At 38.8% G+C, this 18503-nt stretch overlaps 1 protein-coding gene across 1 annotated transcript; it reads right to left on the bottom strand.

The window, feature by feature from the left end:
* Nucleotides 1-11571: 11571 nt before the first annotated feature.
* mrpl40 (mitochondrial ribosomal protein L40) lies at nt 11572-18490 on the bottom strand. Its single transcript, XM_027171055.2, has 4 exons — nt 18323-18490; nt 17961-18038; nt 17728-17883; nt 11572-11934 (listed from the first exon to the last, which is right to left on the bottom strand). Exons 1-4 carry the CDS (start codon nt 18355-18357, stop codon nt 11625-11627), a joined length of 579 nt encoding a protein of 192 aa, XP_027026856.1. The 5' UTR covers nt 18358-18490; the 3' UTR covers nt 11572-11624.
* Between the last annotated feature and the right edge of the window lie 13 nt (nt 18491-18503).

The raw sequence follows: 18503 nt of genomic DNA, 5'->3' as shown, positions 1-18503 counted from the left end.
TGGAATATGAATGATGCACAGGGGAGAAAAATGAGAATTTCTTGATCCTAGGGTTGTGACATCTCCAAGGGTCTACTAAGCCATTTTGTGACATGAAATCGGAGAATGATTTAGACATTGCAGATTGAGATACATCATGAGAACTACAATGATCCAAAACAGGGTTCAAAACACAATTCAAATCACCACCAAAAATGATCAAATGGGTATTTAAAAAAGGAAGACTACTCAGTAATCTATTCGCAGAATGAGGGTCATCAAAGTGTGGAGCGTAAATATTTATCCAGCAAAACCTTGGTCTGTATTTTCGCACCAGCCACAATGACATATCTGCCATTCCTATCTGCAATTAAATGGGTAGGTGAAAACTGTATGCTTCTATTTACTAGGATGGCCACCACTCGTGCTTTAGAATTGAAATTGGAGTGGAAAGTTTGACCCACCCAAGGACGATGAAGCCTGTGATTATCTTTGACTCGGAGGTGTGTTTCCTGTAAAAATACTATGTCTGTGTGTAGGCGTTTCAGGTGGGTAAAAACCCTAGACCAGGGGTCGGCAACCTTAAACACTCAAAGAGCCATTTGGACCCGTTTCCCACAGAAAAAATACCACAGGGATCCACAAAACCCTTTTGACATCTAAAATGAAGATAACACTGCATATATCGTTTTTTACCTTTATAGAAAGTATAGAAAAAACTGTAGTGTGTTGCATTTATGAAATCAATTAACTGCTACCGAGTAAACGCAATTTTATTTCTGCAGGCAAACAAAAATATTTTGAACAGTTTGAACTAACCTTAAGAAAAAAGACGCTGGGTTGAAGGTTACTTTCAAATAAAATGTTTAATATATAATTGAGTCATTCGTATTCATGACCAGGGCTCTCAAGTTTTGAAGACAGGCAAGCATGACATCTCCAACCCCTCGCTTTTTTTTCATTGGATGTTGCGTTAAATCTTTCCCAGATAGTGCTATTTTCTGATTGGCTATTGTGTAGCCTCTTTTTTGATTGGCTGATAAGTGTCAGGCTCGACTAAGAACTGAGACGCACTTGATTCCTGCCCGGTTCCACAGAAGAGACAGCAGTGAGGACTGATATATTCTGGGTGCTGCGGCTTATTAAATATATGATAGTCAAAAAGTTTTTCTGTGTGAGAATATGATGTGCGGCGGGAGAGCGTGAGAAAAGACCCAAATGCGTGACTGTCACTCTCAATGCGTGACACTTGAACGCCCTGCATGACATAAAAAAAATTTAACTTGCCGGCTGCAGCAAACCAAAACTGCGCCTGCTTCTGTGTGTCGGATTTCGCAAGTCGGCAGTTATGACGCATATTTTGAGCGACCAAAAAAAAAAAAAAAGAATTAAACACGGTTTATTTTAATGTTACAAGAGCATCATGATCTTAGAATTCAGAATTACATTTTTTAAAAACTAACAACAAAAAAAATTAATTAAATATTTATTTTCCAAATCTAGCAGAGGGGTGAAAGAGCCACTTGCGGCTCCGGAGCCGCGGGTTGCCGACCCCTGCCCTAGACCATTTAATAGGATTACCCATGCTCCTAATATTCCAGCCAAGGAACCCGACAGGTGCACCACTGCCAGCTAAACGTGGGCCGGTATTAGTGTCAGCCATTCATCCAAAAACAACTACACAAAAAAAATGAAAACAGGACCTCTGAAGCCAGGGGGATCCCATCCCTCCACCCCTGTGCGCGCGCATCCGACACTTAAACACAAACACACACCCAACACACAAGCCCCCATTCTAACAGAAACCTATCGCCGCCCACACAAATAAATGTGCTAACGACACGGAGAACAGGCCTATCCTGAACAAAGAGAAGGCTCCAGCAGATTTAACACAACAGAACTATATCTGGTTCACGGCTACTCATCCCCGGTCTACATAAATATATAAACAAAATTTCAAGAGGAAAATAAATTCCCAAAATAAATTGACCAAGCATTTATGAATCAAACATTAAGTTTTCAGGATCACTTACAATTTGATTCCCGTAAAAATAACACTTAAAAAAAAAAAGGGAATACAACACCACACAAAGTGTGTAAAGTTAAAGATCAGCATCACCACGTGGAGCATCACATCGCGTCCAACAGCGACAAAAAAGATTGTTCACACTTTATACAGTTTGCATAGTTTTTATATACTTGTCAGGTGAAAGAAAAAATTTTCCAACACCCTTGTGCCTAATACGTAGCTGCGCTGGATAAAACAACCCGTACCACACACCTTCAATGCCACAGAGCTGCCGCCGCACCTCATTGAAGGCAGCCCAGGCTTTTGCGGTTTTTACCGTGTGGTCGGGAAAGTTAGAAATGTTCAGGCCCTTAAACTGAATTTGCTGTAATTCTCTGGCACGCCGTAAGACATCAAGACATTCGCTATGATAGTGAAATTTGCCCACAATGGGTCGTGGTCGTTCACCAGGCTTTGGTACAGGCTGTAGAGTGCAATGTGACCTGTCCAGAACTGGCTCCTTTTCCAGACTCAGTGCCTCCTCCAACAGCGCGGCAACACTCGCGACAGTGGAGTTATTGGGACCCTCAGGAACACCAATTATCCGTATTTTATCCGGACACCTAGCTTCCAGATCTTCGCATTTGGTCTCCAGTTTATTGAACTCAGCAGTAAGATGTTGCATGTCACGTTGCATTACAGCAATATCATTGGTGCAAACAGAAAGTCAGCGCTCCATCTCAACCACGGTGTCCTTTAATTCCCGCACCGCAGCCTCATTCGCAGCTTTATCGCTGGACAGCTGCGCCTTCACGGCCTGCAGCTCCGACTTTATTGTTAATAAATTGTCTCCCAATGTACGTTCAAATGTGCATAGTCCGGCCTTTCAAGCCCCACTGTAATATATTTATAAGCATTACTTATAAGTAATATTTACAAACAAAGAGTCAATAAAATTAACTGGGAATTCCCAAGTAAACTTAACTTAAAAATGTCTAATTAACCTCTTGAGACCTGAATGTCCTCATATGAGGACTTAACATTTTCTCACAACTTCATTGTCTATATATATTTATTGTACCAACCTTATATGAGGACTGTTAGGTATAATACTTTTGCGAAACTGCTTCCTTGAAAACACTGATTAAATTTATAGTTATCAGCTATGAATTAAGAGAAACAATCAGTAGAAATTGTAATGTACACAACAGTAGGATACGGGTCTCAGGAGGTTAAACCTACTAATGATTATGTTTAGGCTTTTACTTGGCAAATGTTTGTAAATTTACTAGCCTTTTCAGAGTGAAAAAACTTTCCAAGCTTTTATCAAGTAAATCCCACTCCAATTTATTTACAGTGTACCCTGAACGACATGTACACACACAAACAAAATGGTTGCCAGCTTCAATTAAAGACAGAATACCCCACAGTGGTCACTGGAATAATTTGAAACTGACAAAAGTAATATTGAGTAAATATTTACTAAAAATTGACTAATGAAAATAAGACACTGCATTTGAATTCTGGTTTAATAGAAGCCAAAAAATAAAATAAAATAATGAAACTTAGCTGGACAAAAAATGATGGTACCCCTAGAAAAGTTTAAAATTTATTTGACCATAGGGACATGTTCAACTAGTGTGTCCTGTATTTAGCATCACAAGTGCCTTAAACTAATCAGTCAGTCTGCTAATTTACAGGGTGAAAAGTCACTGTGCTGTTTGGTATCATGGTGTGCATGTCACTGAACATGGACCACAGAAAGCTAAGGTGAGTTGTCTCAGGAGATTATAAGGAAAATTATAAATAAGCATGTTTCAAAAGGGAGTAGAAATGGATTCTAGAAAAGTACATGCAATAAAGAATTATGAGAAAGCCTGTCATGCATGTGTTCAATCCATATCCAGTCATCAGCTCCCATCATATCTAATGGTGTCTGTTGCAAGAAAATCTCCCTTTGATGGTATGAGGAAGAAACCATGAGAGAAACCAGACTCAAAACCCATCCTCATTTGGGTGACACCAGAGTTTGTGAATATAAATTATAAGTTCAAGTTCAAGTTTATTTATATAGCACATTTACAAACAGCCACACGGCTGACCAAAGTGCTTCACAGTGTGTTTGACATTTCAGAAAAAAAAAAATACACAATAAGATAGTTCAAGAAACTAAAATAAGAATTATTTAAAAAAAATAAAATAACCAGTTTAAAAGAAAGTGATATAGATATAAACCATAAGATATAACAGACATAAAACCCTAGGCAATCATGAAAAGGCTAGAGAAAATAAGTGGGTCTTTAGCATGGACTTAAAACTAGAAATGGTGGGTGCCGTCCTAATCTCTAGTGGCAGGGAGTTCCATAATTTAGGACCGGCCACAGAAAAGGCACGCTCTCCTCTACGCTTGAGCCGTACACGAGGGACAACCAATATAGCCTGGTCAGATGAACGAAGACTTCTAATAGGAAAGTAGGGATGAAGAAGTTCAGATAGGTAGAGAGGAGCGGTATTATGGAGAGACTTATAGACAAAGAGTAAAATCTTAAAATCTATTCTCTGAGAAATCGGCAGCCAGTGTAGAGATTTGAGAATGGGAGTGATGTGTTCATATTAGCGACAACTAGAGAGAAATCTGGCAGCAGAATTTTGAACGAGCTGGAGACGCGTAATCTGAGTTTTAGATATACCGCAATATAAAGAGTTACAGTAATCTAAGCGAGAGGTAATAAATGCATGAACAGCCATTTCTAAGGTCTTAGGGGTAAGAAAGTGTTTAATTTTGGAGAGAATCCGCAGTTGGTAAAAGCTAGACCCAATAACGGACGAGATGTGTTTGTCAAATTTTAAGTGCTGATCAATAAAGATGCCAAGATTCTGCACCCGTGAAGATCTAAAAACAGATAAACTCTCTAGATTGAAGCTTGAGGACTGAGAGTTCTCATTTGGGCTAAACATTATTACCTCAGTCTTTTCTTCATTTAAAAACAGGAAATTTTGTGCCAGCCAAAATTTAACCTCTTCTAAACATTTTAGAAGAGATGAGATTGCTGAAGGATTGTTTTTCCTAATTGGTAAGTAGATTTGGGTGTCATCAGCATAGAAATGAAAAGATACACCATGTTTCCAGAGAATAGAGCCCAGGGGTAGCGTGTATAACGGAAATAGAGAAGGAGCTAAAATAGAGCCTTGTGGAAGGCCATAGGACAGCGCGGCAGGGCCGGAGGAAAAGTTACCCAGTTTCACTATGAATTTTCTGTCAGTCAGGTATGACTGAAACCAGTTCAAAACATTTGCTTTTAGACCTACCCAGGTCTCAAGCCTCGGGAGTGGTCTATGGTATCAAACGCAGCTGATAAATCTAAAAGAATAAGAACCACAGAATCTACGGAGTCAGTAGAAAGATAAATGTCATTTAAAACTCTCAAAAGGGCAGACTCAGTACTGTGAGTAGACTTAAACCCCGATTGAAAAACCTCATAGATACAATTGTTATTCAGAAAACTTTGAAGTTGATCTAGCACAATTTTCTCCAGAATTTTTTTTATAAACACTGGAGAGTGTGAATATAAATAATGTCTTTTCTAAGGTCATATAATGTCATTTTGGAGTTGTGTAACAAGGAGCTCCCGAGCAACACATCAGCACCTCCGTGTTAGTTAGTAGTTCAGTAATTGACATTTGTTATGATCATGTCACTTACTTTTTCACTTTTTTCACTTGCTGTTTCACCGATCATGACCTATTAATTGGATCTAGAAAATGAACATGCATACCTTTAGGTGAATCATAGGTCTGTATCATTTGTTATTATGTTTATCTAAAATTATGGTAGCCTTAACTTAATATTTTGTTGCACAAACAGACTGCATGTTTAACCTTACTATTTTCCCTGGGTCTTTTTGACCCAGCTGGAAGAATTTAATGTGTCATAACTTGGGTTTTCTTCCACATATTTGCTTGAAATTTACCAGGATTGTTCCAAATTATAAACTTTGCAAGAAAAATTAATTTTTTCTATTTTCGTTGATCTATGTGTTCAGACCACTATTTTGCGTTTTGGATCCGCTTGGGTCATTTTGACCCGGCCACATTTAGCGCAATGAACATACAGACACAAAAATGCACATATAAAATGCCCACTAACACACGCTCCCAAAATACACACTCACACACCATACACACACACACACATGCATACACACACAAAAACACACAAATTGGGCATTGCATTTCATTAGGCCTCCAGAAAAGACTACCCTTAGACTCAGCCACAGATACTTTCCTCTCATCTCTTTCCTCAACTATGGACTCCCTCTGCCCTATGTTCACTAAACCCAAGAAAACTTCTTCTTCTGCTCCTTGGCTTTCAGATGTGCTGCGCAACAATCGAAGAGAGCTAAGATCATCAGCGAGAAAGTGGAAGAAATCACAACTTGATGCAGATCTTGATTTTTACAGAACACTTCTTGTCAAGTTCTCCTCAGATGTGACTTCTGCCAAGACTTCCTTCTACAAGGAAAAGCTTGAAGCTTCCTCACATGACCCTCGGAAATTCCACAACATCATCTCTTCTCTGCTCAACCCCCCGGCTCCACCTTCTTCATCCTCCCTGACTGCAGAAGACTTTGCTTCTTTCTACCAGGAGAAGATTGAGGAAATCTGCCGGACCTTCACTTCAGCCCCGACTGCACTTACATCTCAGAGTATGGATTCTCCTACACCTTCGTTGTCACATTTTTCAACTGTGGCAGCAGAAGAGATTTTACAACTCATCCAGTCCTGCAATCCTACCACCTGCCCACTGGATCCACTCCCTACCACTATGCTCCAGACCATCTCACAAGACCTCTTGCCCTTCATTTCCACTATCGTCAATAGATCCATAGCATCTGGTCAGGTACCAACTACTTTCAAGAGAGCAAGGGTTATTCCCATCCTAAAGAAACCTGCTCTGGATCCATCAGACATCAGTAACTACAGACCGGTATCACTTCTCTCATTTCTTTCAAAAGTTCTTGAACGCATTGTCTATAATCAACTGTCTGTCTATCTCTCACAGAACAACCTCCAAGATCCCAAACAGTCTGGCTTTAAAGCAGCTCACTCTACAGAGACAGCCCTTTTGGATGTCTCTGAGAAGCTACATACTGCTAGATCAGCCAAACTATCATCCGTCCTTATCCTCCTTGACCTTTCAGCAGCGTTTGATACGGTCAACCACAAGACTCTCTTATCCTCCCTCAAGAGTCTTGGGATTTGCGGATCAGCTTGGGAATGGTTTGCCTCCTACCTGGAAGGACGCTCATATCAAGTAACATGGAGGGGAGTGACATCTGCTCCACGCAGACTCTCCACTGGCGTCCCACAGGGCTCAGTACTTGGTCCTCTTCTTTTCTCCTTGTATACTCACTCTCTTGGTGAAGTTATTTCATCACATGGGTTCTCTTACCACTGCTATGCTGATGATACACAACTTATCTTCTCTTTCCCACCCTCAGATGCCACAGCTTCTGACCGGATCTCAGCATGTCTGGCAGAAATTTCATCATGGATGACTGCTCATCAGTTAAAGCTCAATCCTAGCAAAACTGAACTGCTGTTCATCCCAGGTGATTCATCCCCAGGTCACGATCTTGCTATATCCTTGCACAACGATCTGATCCCCCCTTCAGCCACAGCTCGCAACCTTGGGGTAACCATGGACAATCAACTGTCCTTTTCCTCTCATGTTGCAAATGTGACTCGCTCATGTCGGTTTCTTCTCTACAACATTAGAAGGATTCGGCCATTTTTGTCCACACAGACTGCCCAGGTACTTGTTCAGTCTCTTGTCATTTCTAGACTGGATTACTGCAATGCACTGCTGGCAGGTCTACCTATGAACGCAATCCGTCCTCTGCAAATGATCCAAAATGCAGCTGCCCGGCTTGTTTTCAACCTGCCAAAGTTCTCGCATACCACCCCGCTGCTGCGATCCCTCCACTGGCTTCCGGTAGCAGCACGCATCCGGTTCAAAACACTGATGCTGGCCTACAAAAGCCAAAAATGGACCAGCCCCCTCTTACCTCAAAGCCCTCATCATTCCTCGCACTGCACCCCGTAACCTCCGATCTACCAGCACTGCTCGACTGGTTCCACCATCTCTCAGGGTAAGAGGCAAGTATACTACAAGACTCTTCTCTGTACTGGCACCAAGGTGGTGGAATGAACTTCCCATAGAGGTCCGGACAGCCGAGTCACTGGCTATTTTCAAGCGGCGGTTGAAGACCTACTTATTCAGGAAGCACTTCAACTAGCACTTCTTTCCTTATCCTTTGCATTTAAAAAAAAAAAAAAAAAAACCTTTGACACTTTTTCATTGTAACTTTGAACAAATGTTTTAAACTCATGGTATCTTAAGTATGTAACCTAGTGAACCAGCATTAATGTATTCAGTGTTAGAGATTTAAGCACTTATGTACGTCGCTCTGGATAAGGGCGTCTGCCAAATGCTGTAAATGTAAATGTAAATGTAAAAGAAAAAAAGTCAAACATTTGTACATATTTCACACTTTTAATATGCCTTTGCCTAGCAGAGGGCAAAATATGATCTACCGAAATGATGCTACACACCCATGCGCACACACACACACACACACACACACACACACACACACACACACACACACACACACACACACACACACACACACACACACACACACACACACACACAAAAACAGTCAAACACTGTTCAAAGCATTGGGCATTGCAATTCAGTTGGCCTCCAGACAAAACAAAAGCTACACATTTGTAAACATTTCACACACACACACACACACGCACACGCACACACACGCACACACATGGGCATTACAATTCATTGGGCCTCATATTTCACACTTGTTATATGCATTTGTCCAGCTGGGGACAATATCTTCTCTTCTCTTCTTCTTCTACCAACAATCTTTACACACACACACACGTTGTGTTTTCATCTTCAAATCATATTTGTTTCCTCTCTTATTTATGAATTTAGTTGCATCAGTAAGCTTTGGCCTGGAGATATGCTGAGTAATGTTTGACATTTATCAGTCAGTGGTTATCCAAAATAATATTTAATAATTTCTGCTTATTTTACTCAAAACATGGCAAAATTTCATAAGGTTTATCGTTCATAAATTATGTATAATAAAAAAACATAAGGAAGTAAATGAAGATTTATTCACATGAAATTATGGCATGTCTTTGAGTGTGTGTGTGTGTGTGGCTTGTTGTTGGTTGATCAGATGACATCAGGTAGGCAAAATAGATTTTACAAACATATTACACACAGAATGGTGATAATTGTAGAATTTTTGATTTATAAGCATTCGAGTCAATTTAGCCTGTAAAAAAACAGGTTTTATTATTTTCTGACATTAAAAATGGTCAAAATGGTTTCAAAACAATCTCCTGCCCTTGAAATATACCAGCATATAATTGTGCATCAACTTTTGTGCCTCTAAAGTGAAAATAATTCAAAATGTCTGTTTTTTTTTTTACTAAAAAATGAGGCATTTTTGCATATAAATAAGGTTTATTATACCAAATATAATTTTTTTTTCACAAAATATATGTTATGTTGGAAACAAGTTAGACTAAAAAGGTGAAGGAAAAAAAAAGGCTATCATATATACTTAATTTTTTATAAGCAGTCAAAACAAACAAGGTCAAGTTGACTCAGAGCTCCTAATTTGTATAGGAGGGTTAAACTCTTTCCACAGATGTTCAACCAGCTCATAGAAGGCCAAATCAGAATATTCTAATGTTCTGCTCTTAGCCATTCTTGTGTTTTACCTCTGTGTTTTGGGTCATTATCCTGTTGGAGGACTCCTGTCAGCTTTCTGACACTGGCACATTATGCTCCAGAATGCCTTGATTTTCTTAAGATTTCATTGTACCCTGCACAGATTCATGACACCCTGTGCTAGATGCAGCAAAGCAACCCCAGAACATAACAGAGCCTCCTCCATGTTTCACAGAAGTTAGTGTTTTTTTCTTTGTATGCTTTATTTTGCATCTGTGAATCAAGAGCTAATGTGACTCCAGTTTTGACTCATCTGTCCAAAAGGCATTCAACCAGTAGCTTTGTGGCTTGTCAATATGCATTTTGGCAAATTCCAGTCTTGGTTTTTTATTTGCTTTCAACAGTGATTCAACAATGCTCAATGACAGAGATACAGCATTGTAGAATGTTATTTTGTGTATTAAGTATTATTGTGTATTTGTTGATTAAGAGGTTGTTCTCCTAAAACTCCTTGTGTAGTTCTCAACTTCTCTACAAATGTCCAAAATCTTCATAAAGCATATTCCAACCGGAGCTGGTACATCTTTAGATTTTTTTGGGATCCTTGCAAAGTTGGCCTCTTCTCTTTGGTGGTCCAAAATCTTAATGAAGTTTAACACAACTGGAGCTGGCACAATCTATATGCCTCGGGATGGGCAGAAAAACACAAGCAAGTGAAGAGGAATTAGTGTAGCTGATGTTCACAATATTAGCAAGCACTAAATGATAATGTGCATTTGATCAGGTGTCCTGGTGCACAAGGTTATAAGATGTATTATGTGTATGAGTGGCTAAAGAGATATGTCATTAATTTACAGTTCAACTAGGAGTGTGCGTCTGAGCCCTGAACACTGTTAGGAAGGCCATTCCAAAGTTTAGTAGCTAAATGCGAAAATGCACTACTGCCTTTAGTGGACTTTGATGTTCTCAAAGAGCATGATGTTTGGAGCATTGTATGTAGCACACCAAAGTTTGTAATTGATTCGGAACTAGTGCAGGGATTATAAAATTGGGGTTATATGTAACAACTCTGATGACTGCATTTTGGACTAACTGTAGCTTGTTTATTGAAAGACGCAGGACAACCACCTAGTAATGCATTACAATAGACTTCTCTGGATTAATTAACTCGCTTTTTTGCATCAGATACAGATAGGATGATCCTTAAATTGGCAATTTTTCTAAGGTGGAAGGAAGCTGGTGCTATATAAGTTTCTAATATAACACCCAGGTCTTTCACTGTTGAGCTAGTACTGACAGCACAAAATGCAAACTGACTTGTGAGGGTTTTGTGTGTACTGGTTTTCGTCTTATCACAATTTAATAATAGAAAGGTGTCTTTAACACACTCAGTTAACATAGACAATTTAGATATTTAGATATAGTTTTGATGAGATATATAACTGGAATTCAACAGCATAATAACAGTGGAAACGAATCCTATGTTTTCTGGTTGTTTCCCAAGATAACCATGTACACTGAGAGAAGCAGAGTTCCTAAAACTGATTCTTAAGTAGAACAAAACTTGTTAATCAGTGTTTTGATATTATGAATGCTTTACCCATAAAACACAATTGAATTTGACAGTAAGGTGGATTAATAACTAAAGTTCTGCTATAGGTACAGTGCTGATACATTGATATTAATTTATGAGTCAATTAGCCTATAAAAATACAAAGTAACACAGCCTGCCTTTCTAGAGATAAGCATTTTAGTACTGCTCATTATAAGTCATGAAATGAATTCAAATGTTATAAAAATGACAAACCAAAAGTTTATATATTCATATTTTATTTCATTATTACTACAGAAGTCAATTAAGTTATATCATTGAGTGTACACTCGTGTAATGTTGTTATATTTGCCATAAGGGGCCTCTTGGTTTTGAAGAGGTGGTGTATAGCAGGGACCATGGTGCTGGAAAGGGAAAAGACTACAGTCAGGGCCAAGTGCTGTTTTGTAAAGCTCTTCTGATTCCAGCTTAAGCTCTTTTAATGCTTGTGTCTGAGCCTGTAGAGCCACTTCTATAGCAGTCATGTCAGCCTGGTGCTGGGAGTTTTTGTATCTGGACCATTCCTTAAGCAGCAGTGCCCTTCGCTCAATCTCTTCAAAAGTCAACTTGAGATGACTGCGGACTCTAAAAGCATACAATATTGAAATTAATTAAAGCAAACCACCCAAACTAGATTTCATTTCTTGAAAAAAACTGAATATCCTCCTTTAAATACTTAGGCTTTATCTCTTAAGCTATTGCTGAAAATAAAAGTGAAAATAATTTTTTTTGTTGAGAGCCATAATAAAAACAGACATCCCAAGTGTCCCGGAAGTTCCGGGAGTCTCCCGCATGTTGTTAGCGGCTCCCTGATGCCTGCAAATTAGTTAAAATATCCCGGAAGCTAGAGCGAGCAAGAGTACGCATGCGTGACAGAGACTGTGCTCCAAACCTTGTAGCGCATGTGCGCGACAGAGAGGGAGGGGGAGCAAGAGACCTTTGAAAGCCAACGTTGATATTTGAAATCACTAAAACAAACACCCTCCTAACCCAAATGGGTTTCACCCCTGTATTGATAGCTCCGCCCACACATACATACGTAACCCAGGCAACTAATGGAAAGAAATGTGTCTTTATCATAGCTGAAGGGAAGAACAATACGATTGCAGGTAAACAAACAAGCAAAAATGACACACAAGCATTATCATGCAAAGGACGGCATATATTAGTTCTGTGAGACAAAGCAAAACCAACGTTACTCACCTATCAAGAAGGAAAAAAGCAACCTCGGCGTCTTAAATAAAGTTGGCCGCATCGAGTTTCCCGAGTCAATAACTCCTGAGCTAAACGCTGTTACTAGCAAAAACGCGGTTGTCCCTGCCTCTCTACATTACTATGATAGAAAAGAGGTGTTATTTGAGTAGTAACAGCGTTTAGCTCAGGAGTTATTGACTCTGGAAACTCAAATCTGTGAATATGTGTTCCGACTCATTTTCTGAAGCATTTCTGAAACATCGGAGACCCTAGCTTTAAGCGCATGTAAAACAGAGAGCATACTGATTGGCCTGTTTCAGTAAGTCAACCAATCAATTGTCAGTGTGGGCAGGCTTTTATCTCTTCTCCCGAACCGAATTAATAAGTGTATCTAGAAACAGGAGCGCCATCGTGGTCCATGGCAGAGGGCTTTTTTTTTAATGTAGATCACTTGATGTGATGGTTTCTGGGGTTTTTTTTCGGGAATACCTCCCGGAAAATACTTTTTGCAGGTTGGTATGTCTGTAAAAAGATTATCACAATCATACCAAAGATTCCTTTACTTGTTTCTAAATTTCATAATTAAGATTCTCTTTAAAACCTATTCACAAATCTTCATAGAGGAACAAATAAGACTAAGGCTGGGTTCAGCCCCATTGCATTAGATGACAGTTTCTTGAGCAAATATTAATGATGACTAGCTGATGTGACAGTATGCGGTGGTACACTCTTGCATGTAATCTCAGTAAACAGTCACACAATCACAGTGTTCGCTTATTTTCAAATGGTTAGTGTTTATACATTATAGTGCATTGTTATTACTCAAAATTTTCTCTCATTACAGTGCTGATAAAGAATTGTATTCTAATAGGAACTATTACTAATTACTTAAAAAAAAGTGTTTGCAAAGCACCAAAACACTGTTGTGCTGTTGAGAGCACATTGTCCAGGAAAGTCTTAACTGATCTGTTTATTTCTCTCGCCATGTTGACAGTGATATGGGGTCAAATAGCATAAACACATTTTCTTCTATATCAATAATCTAAACAAGAAAACATGTCGGACATTATTCACAGAAAAAGGCCAAATCCCTTCTGCAATCTGGCTTAAAATTTTACTCTGAACTAACAATTTCCTTAATTTAACTATAAATATGAATTATATAGACAGTCAAAATACTAGACAGTTGTGCTCAAGGAATGCATAATGGCCCATACACACATTCTCTGAATCCAAATATGCAGATTCTGGTAGAGAAAGTATTCAAACACACAGATGAATAAAATGACTAATATATAATAACAGATTAATAACTATTATCCACTTCATTTAATCTTATAGGAGTTTCAGTCCATCAATCTGTATTTTATTAAATTGAAGTATATATATACACAAACACATGAGCATTGTTTTTTATTTTATTTTAATTGAGCTGTGAAATGACCCAAGTGCCAAAATACAAACACAAATGCAAATTTCCATCTCCATGTTTAATGCCCCATAAACAAATACACCCACACTGAAAAATAAACCCACCTACACTACTAAATGTCCTAAAACAAACTGTGAATACCCACCATAGCGGTGGGAGCATGGTTGTGCATTGTCTCTGGATGCAAAGGAAGCAGTTCAAAGCAGGTTACATGTGGTGACACTCACATGTGTCTTATAACCTGCTGCTGCTACTGTCAGAAAAAGACCAACTCACGCTCCAACAGCTTGTGGTCATGAACTTGCTGGTGTACCCAAATCTAAAGCAGGCTATTTAGACACAGGTCGAGCCCACCCCAAAACAGCACTGTGAGCACAAATGTTCAGTGAACTCTGCAAGCATATTCACATTTGTCCAAATGCCTTGAAGACACTCGTTGATGGTGGCTGCTGCCAGAGAAGAGTAGTACTGAAGAAGTGGTGCAGCAGCAGTTCATTACAAGATTACTGAAAGTGACAGTGGAATGAGTCTAATGTCCCCATGTGGTGTCACTAGATGAGGTAAGGGATCGAACTGGTCAAGGACCATTTGGCAGCAAAATACAGTGCAGGAAAAGCCCCTCTCTTATGAACCCCTTTTTCTCCCTGCCCACCCTTGCCTCCCTGATTGAGAGGAATTCCATAAGGCCAGTAATTTGACCCTTCTGAGATGAGTAGCATCTTTTCCACAATCATAGAATATATCTTCTGACATGGTTGTTTAAAAAATTAGAAGCTGCTCAATGCATCAGTTAGGGTTCAATAACTTGTTGCCAGCTGAACCATGTTAATTACTGCAGTTTTTATCCAACAGAAGGCTCTTATCAATTTGCTTGCACCAAGGTGGTGACACTTCTTTGGCCAGGCAGTATATATGCATGTATATGTATAATTGAAAAATATTTTCATCAAAAGACAAAAATAATAGCTGAAACATTCTAAAGGCAATATAGCGATGCAGAATAAAATTGAGTGCTACATTACTGCATGCACTTATGCGTAGATTATCAAACTTCCCATGTAAATTAATGTACAGCAATTTCACATGCTAAACATGTTAATCATTCAGTTATTAATAGTATTATTACATTTTATGTTTCACGACATGTGCCACTGAATAAGTACTGTACAATAACTTAGAATTAGGCTCAAATTTTAATGTGTTGCTGCTTGCTGCAAAACAGCTCTGAGAGATGTCCAATGATCTGCTTGGCAAGCATAAGCAGATCATTTTGCTACAGTACAAAAAACAGCATTGTCAAAATCTGTATCAAGTGGCAAGCTGTATGTGTAAATAAAACATGACTTCCCCCTACTAGTCTTGTCTTCAAGGCACCTGCAGCATGTGATCCTGCATTATACCACATGAAATCACATGATATGCATTTTCAATAGCAAAATTTTGGAGCTCATCTGCTCATCCAGACAGTGAGTGCCGAGTGTTCAATAAAGAGTTGAAACAAAATATTTTTTCACTGAAGTCCGATCGACAGCTGTATGTCTGATATGCCAAGAAACTGTAGCAGTTTTTAAAGAATACAACATAAGCCGTCATTTTCCCACAAAACATGCTAACTATGCTAGTAAGCAGTCTCCACAAGAACGGGCGGCTACAGCTCAGTGATTGACGGCTAATTTATGGACTCAGCAAAACCTTTTTCACAGACAAACTGCGATTCAAGTACTAAGGCAAGTTTTTTTGCTGGCATTCAAATTAGCAAAGGCCAGTAAGCCTTTCTCCGAAGGCGAATTTTTAAAAGAATGCATGGTTGAGACAGCGGGTCTCTTGTGTCCGGAGAGCAAAGGCAAACTTTTATGCTTCACTTCACGCCACGTTTCCAAACCTCTGGAGGATGGCACAGAAGATGCTGACATTGTTTGGTTCAACCTATGTGTGTGAACAGACATTCAGAGTCATGAATATCGACAAAGCCTGTCACAGATCCAAGTTAACTGACCAACACCTCGGATCTATCTTGATAATTGCCACAACAAATATAATGCCAGACATTGATGCAGTTGCAAAAAAAGGAGACCAACAACACTGTTCCCACTAAAACAGAATGGGAGTTTATTACTACGTTATTAAATTAATACATTTGTAAAACAATTTTTACCATAATCTAAGCACAACGGTGTTTTGCTGCCTGTTAAAGGCCAAATCTTTTCATGTAATGGTTTTTACATTTAATTTATATTAGTTCCCACAACCACACCAATCCCCTATTCTGGCCCGGCCCCTCTGTCAAATTTTAGAAACCATTGTGGCCCGCGAGTCAAAAAGTTTGCCCACCCCTGCTATAGATGCTGAGCTATAATACAGAGGGGGTGTCTCAATGACAATTTTCACATTTATTATGCATGCTAACAGGTCTACTGTTGTTGTGGTTCTTGCTTTCATGCTTCCTGCTTCTAAACCCACCAGAAAAACAACAAATACTAATTCAAAAATAAAATTCTGCAGTAGTATGCCAATATAGTTTCTTACCAAGTATTTGGCAGTCATGAGCAATTTAATTAAGTAGGTCTATCTGGTCTATCTATTCGGATGACAGATTAACTTTTATTTAAACAAGTCTTAGTACTACATAGCTACAGTATATCTTAGATTTTTATTGAATAACAGGTAAGAAATATAAGATTATCATTACCTTGGTATCCAACTTCTCTTTGGCTTGGCATTACTTGTACAGATACAACAGTCTCTAGAGTTTACAAAGACTGGTGCAAAAAAACAAAAACATCCTTTGAGCAGAGGGTCTGCAGGCTTAAGCACCTTATTGATGAAAGAAATCAAAGGCGAATAGAAGACCTCTCTGACAGGTAGTCTAAAGTAATTCAAACTCTATATCTTTGGTGTGCAGAAAAGCACCTCAAAATGCAATACACTCAAAGCTTAAGGTGGACAATCTATAACAGCAGAACACCACATCAAGTTATAGTCCTATCAGCCAAAAACAGGTGATTTTTTTTCTAATCTTAAAATGTCCAATGTACCCATCTTTGCCCCAGATTCCAGGTCTTGAAAGAAGTCATGTATGATGTTTAGTGCATTCTGAGATGCTTTTCTGCTCACTGCTGTTGTAATGGGTGATTATACAATAAACGATAATCCCACACAAACACCTATTGACTGGCTTCTTTGCAAGTCATGAGAAATTGAGGGGCAGGACTTCCTAGCATTGTTAGAGTTCAAACCACCTGCACAATCATTCTAGAGTCATATGTCCATTGACTCATCAGCCATTTTATGGTAAGAAAAAAAAAAAGTGTCACCTAGTTTCATTGATAACTTGTATTAGTGTACATCAATGTTACATTGACACAGTGGCAAAGTTATGGGAGAAGCTTGGGCTCACCTAGAAGGCATGGCCTACACATAAGGCACTTTTGTAACTAAAAAATAAATTGTGTCTGTTTCAATTAATGTCAATTCTCAGGAACTAGTGTAAACCTCGGATATTTCAATTTCTGATATTTTAATTAATGTTTTTTTTTATTATTATCTCAAAATCATACCCAGTAACACAAAATGTTTTAAACACTTTTTTTTAATATGTCATACTTTCTGGGTTTATGAATTGCTCTTAGAAATGAAAAAACTTCAGATTTTTAAATGTGAACAACCACAAGTAAACCTCTCTTTTGGATGGAAGAGTTTTTGTGATTAAAACCCTGTAATTCATCAGCAAGTAAGTTATAGATTTATATTACCTGGTCTCATCAAAGTACTTGACTGGAGGTATAAAGTCTTCTATAGGAATAAGCTCGGGTGGGATTTTTTCAAGCTTCTTCACCTTCTTTTTCAGACGCTCTTTTACCATAAGCTCACGGCGCGGGTCAACCTTCTTCTTTTTCTTAGGCTCAGCTCTGTTCAGGATGAGAACAAAGTCAGAGTTAAAATCGCAAGTGGATTTTATTTTCATCACGAACCTCACTTCACTGACCTCAGCGGGACTGAAGTCATCAGCAAAACCCCTGAGGTGATCCAGTGGCTATGCCTGACAGAGCTTACAGTTCTGCATCTGAGGACAGAGCCGGAAATAAATGTGTAAAGTTCATCAACATGGGGACAACATACATGCGTATACTCATGCAAATGTGCCTATCTACAAAAGCTCATTCGGAATACTCACGACACATAGGCATAGCACAAGAAACGTTCTTTAAAACAGTCTCTCCATAAATTAAACAAAACATTTTGTTTGCTAGGTAGATTTTACAAAGCCCAAGCAATTGTTCTTCGGTAAGCCTACTTGCTAATATGCTAGACACTTAAGCATACATTAATGAAATGTAAATAACATACCCCGTTAATAAAATCAGTCTTGCAAGCATATGCATGACCACTCGACAACCAGTCTTTGCCAATGTTGATTTAAAGAATGGATAAAAACCGTTGAAATGAGAACACAAGCTACTCGCTCATCTAGCCAATGACACTGACGTTTACTACGAATTATCAAGAGTATATGTAGGTAAGTTCTTAC

Source organism: Tachysurus fulvidraco, chromosome 14 (assembly GCF_022655615.1).
Source record: "Tachysurus fulvidraco isolate hzauxx_2018 chromosome 14, HZAU_PFXX_2.0, whole genome shotgun sequence".
NCBI classification, from domain to species: domain Eukaryota; kingdom Metazoa; phylum Chordata; class Actinopteri; order Siluriformes; family Bagridae; genus Tachysurus; species Tachysurus fulvidraco.
Note: the sequence above shows the minus strand (reverse complement) of the source record. Positions and strands in the feature narration are given on the sequence as shown.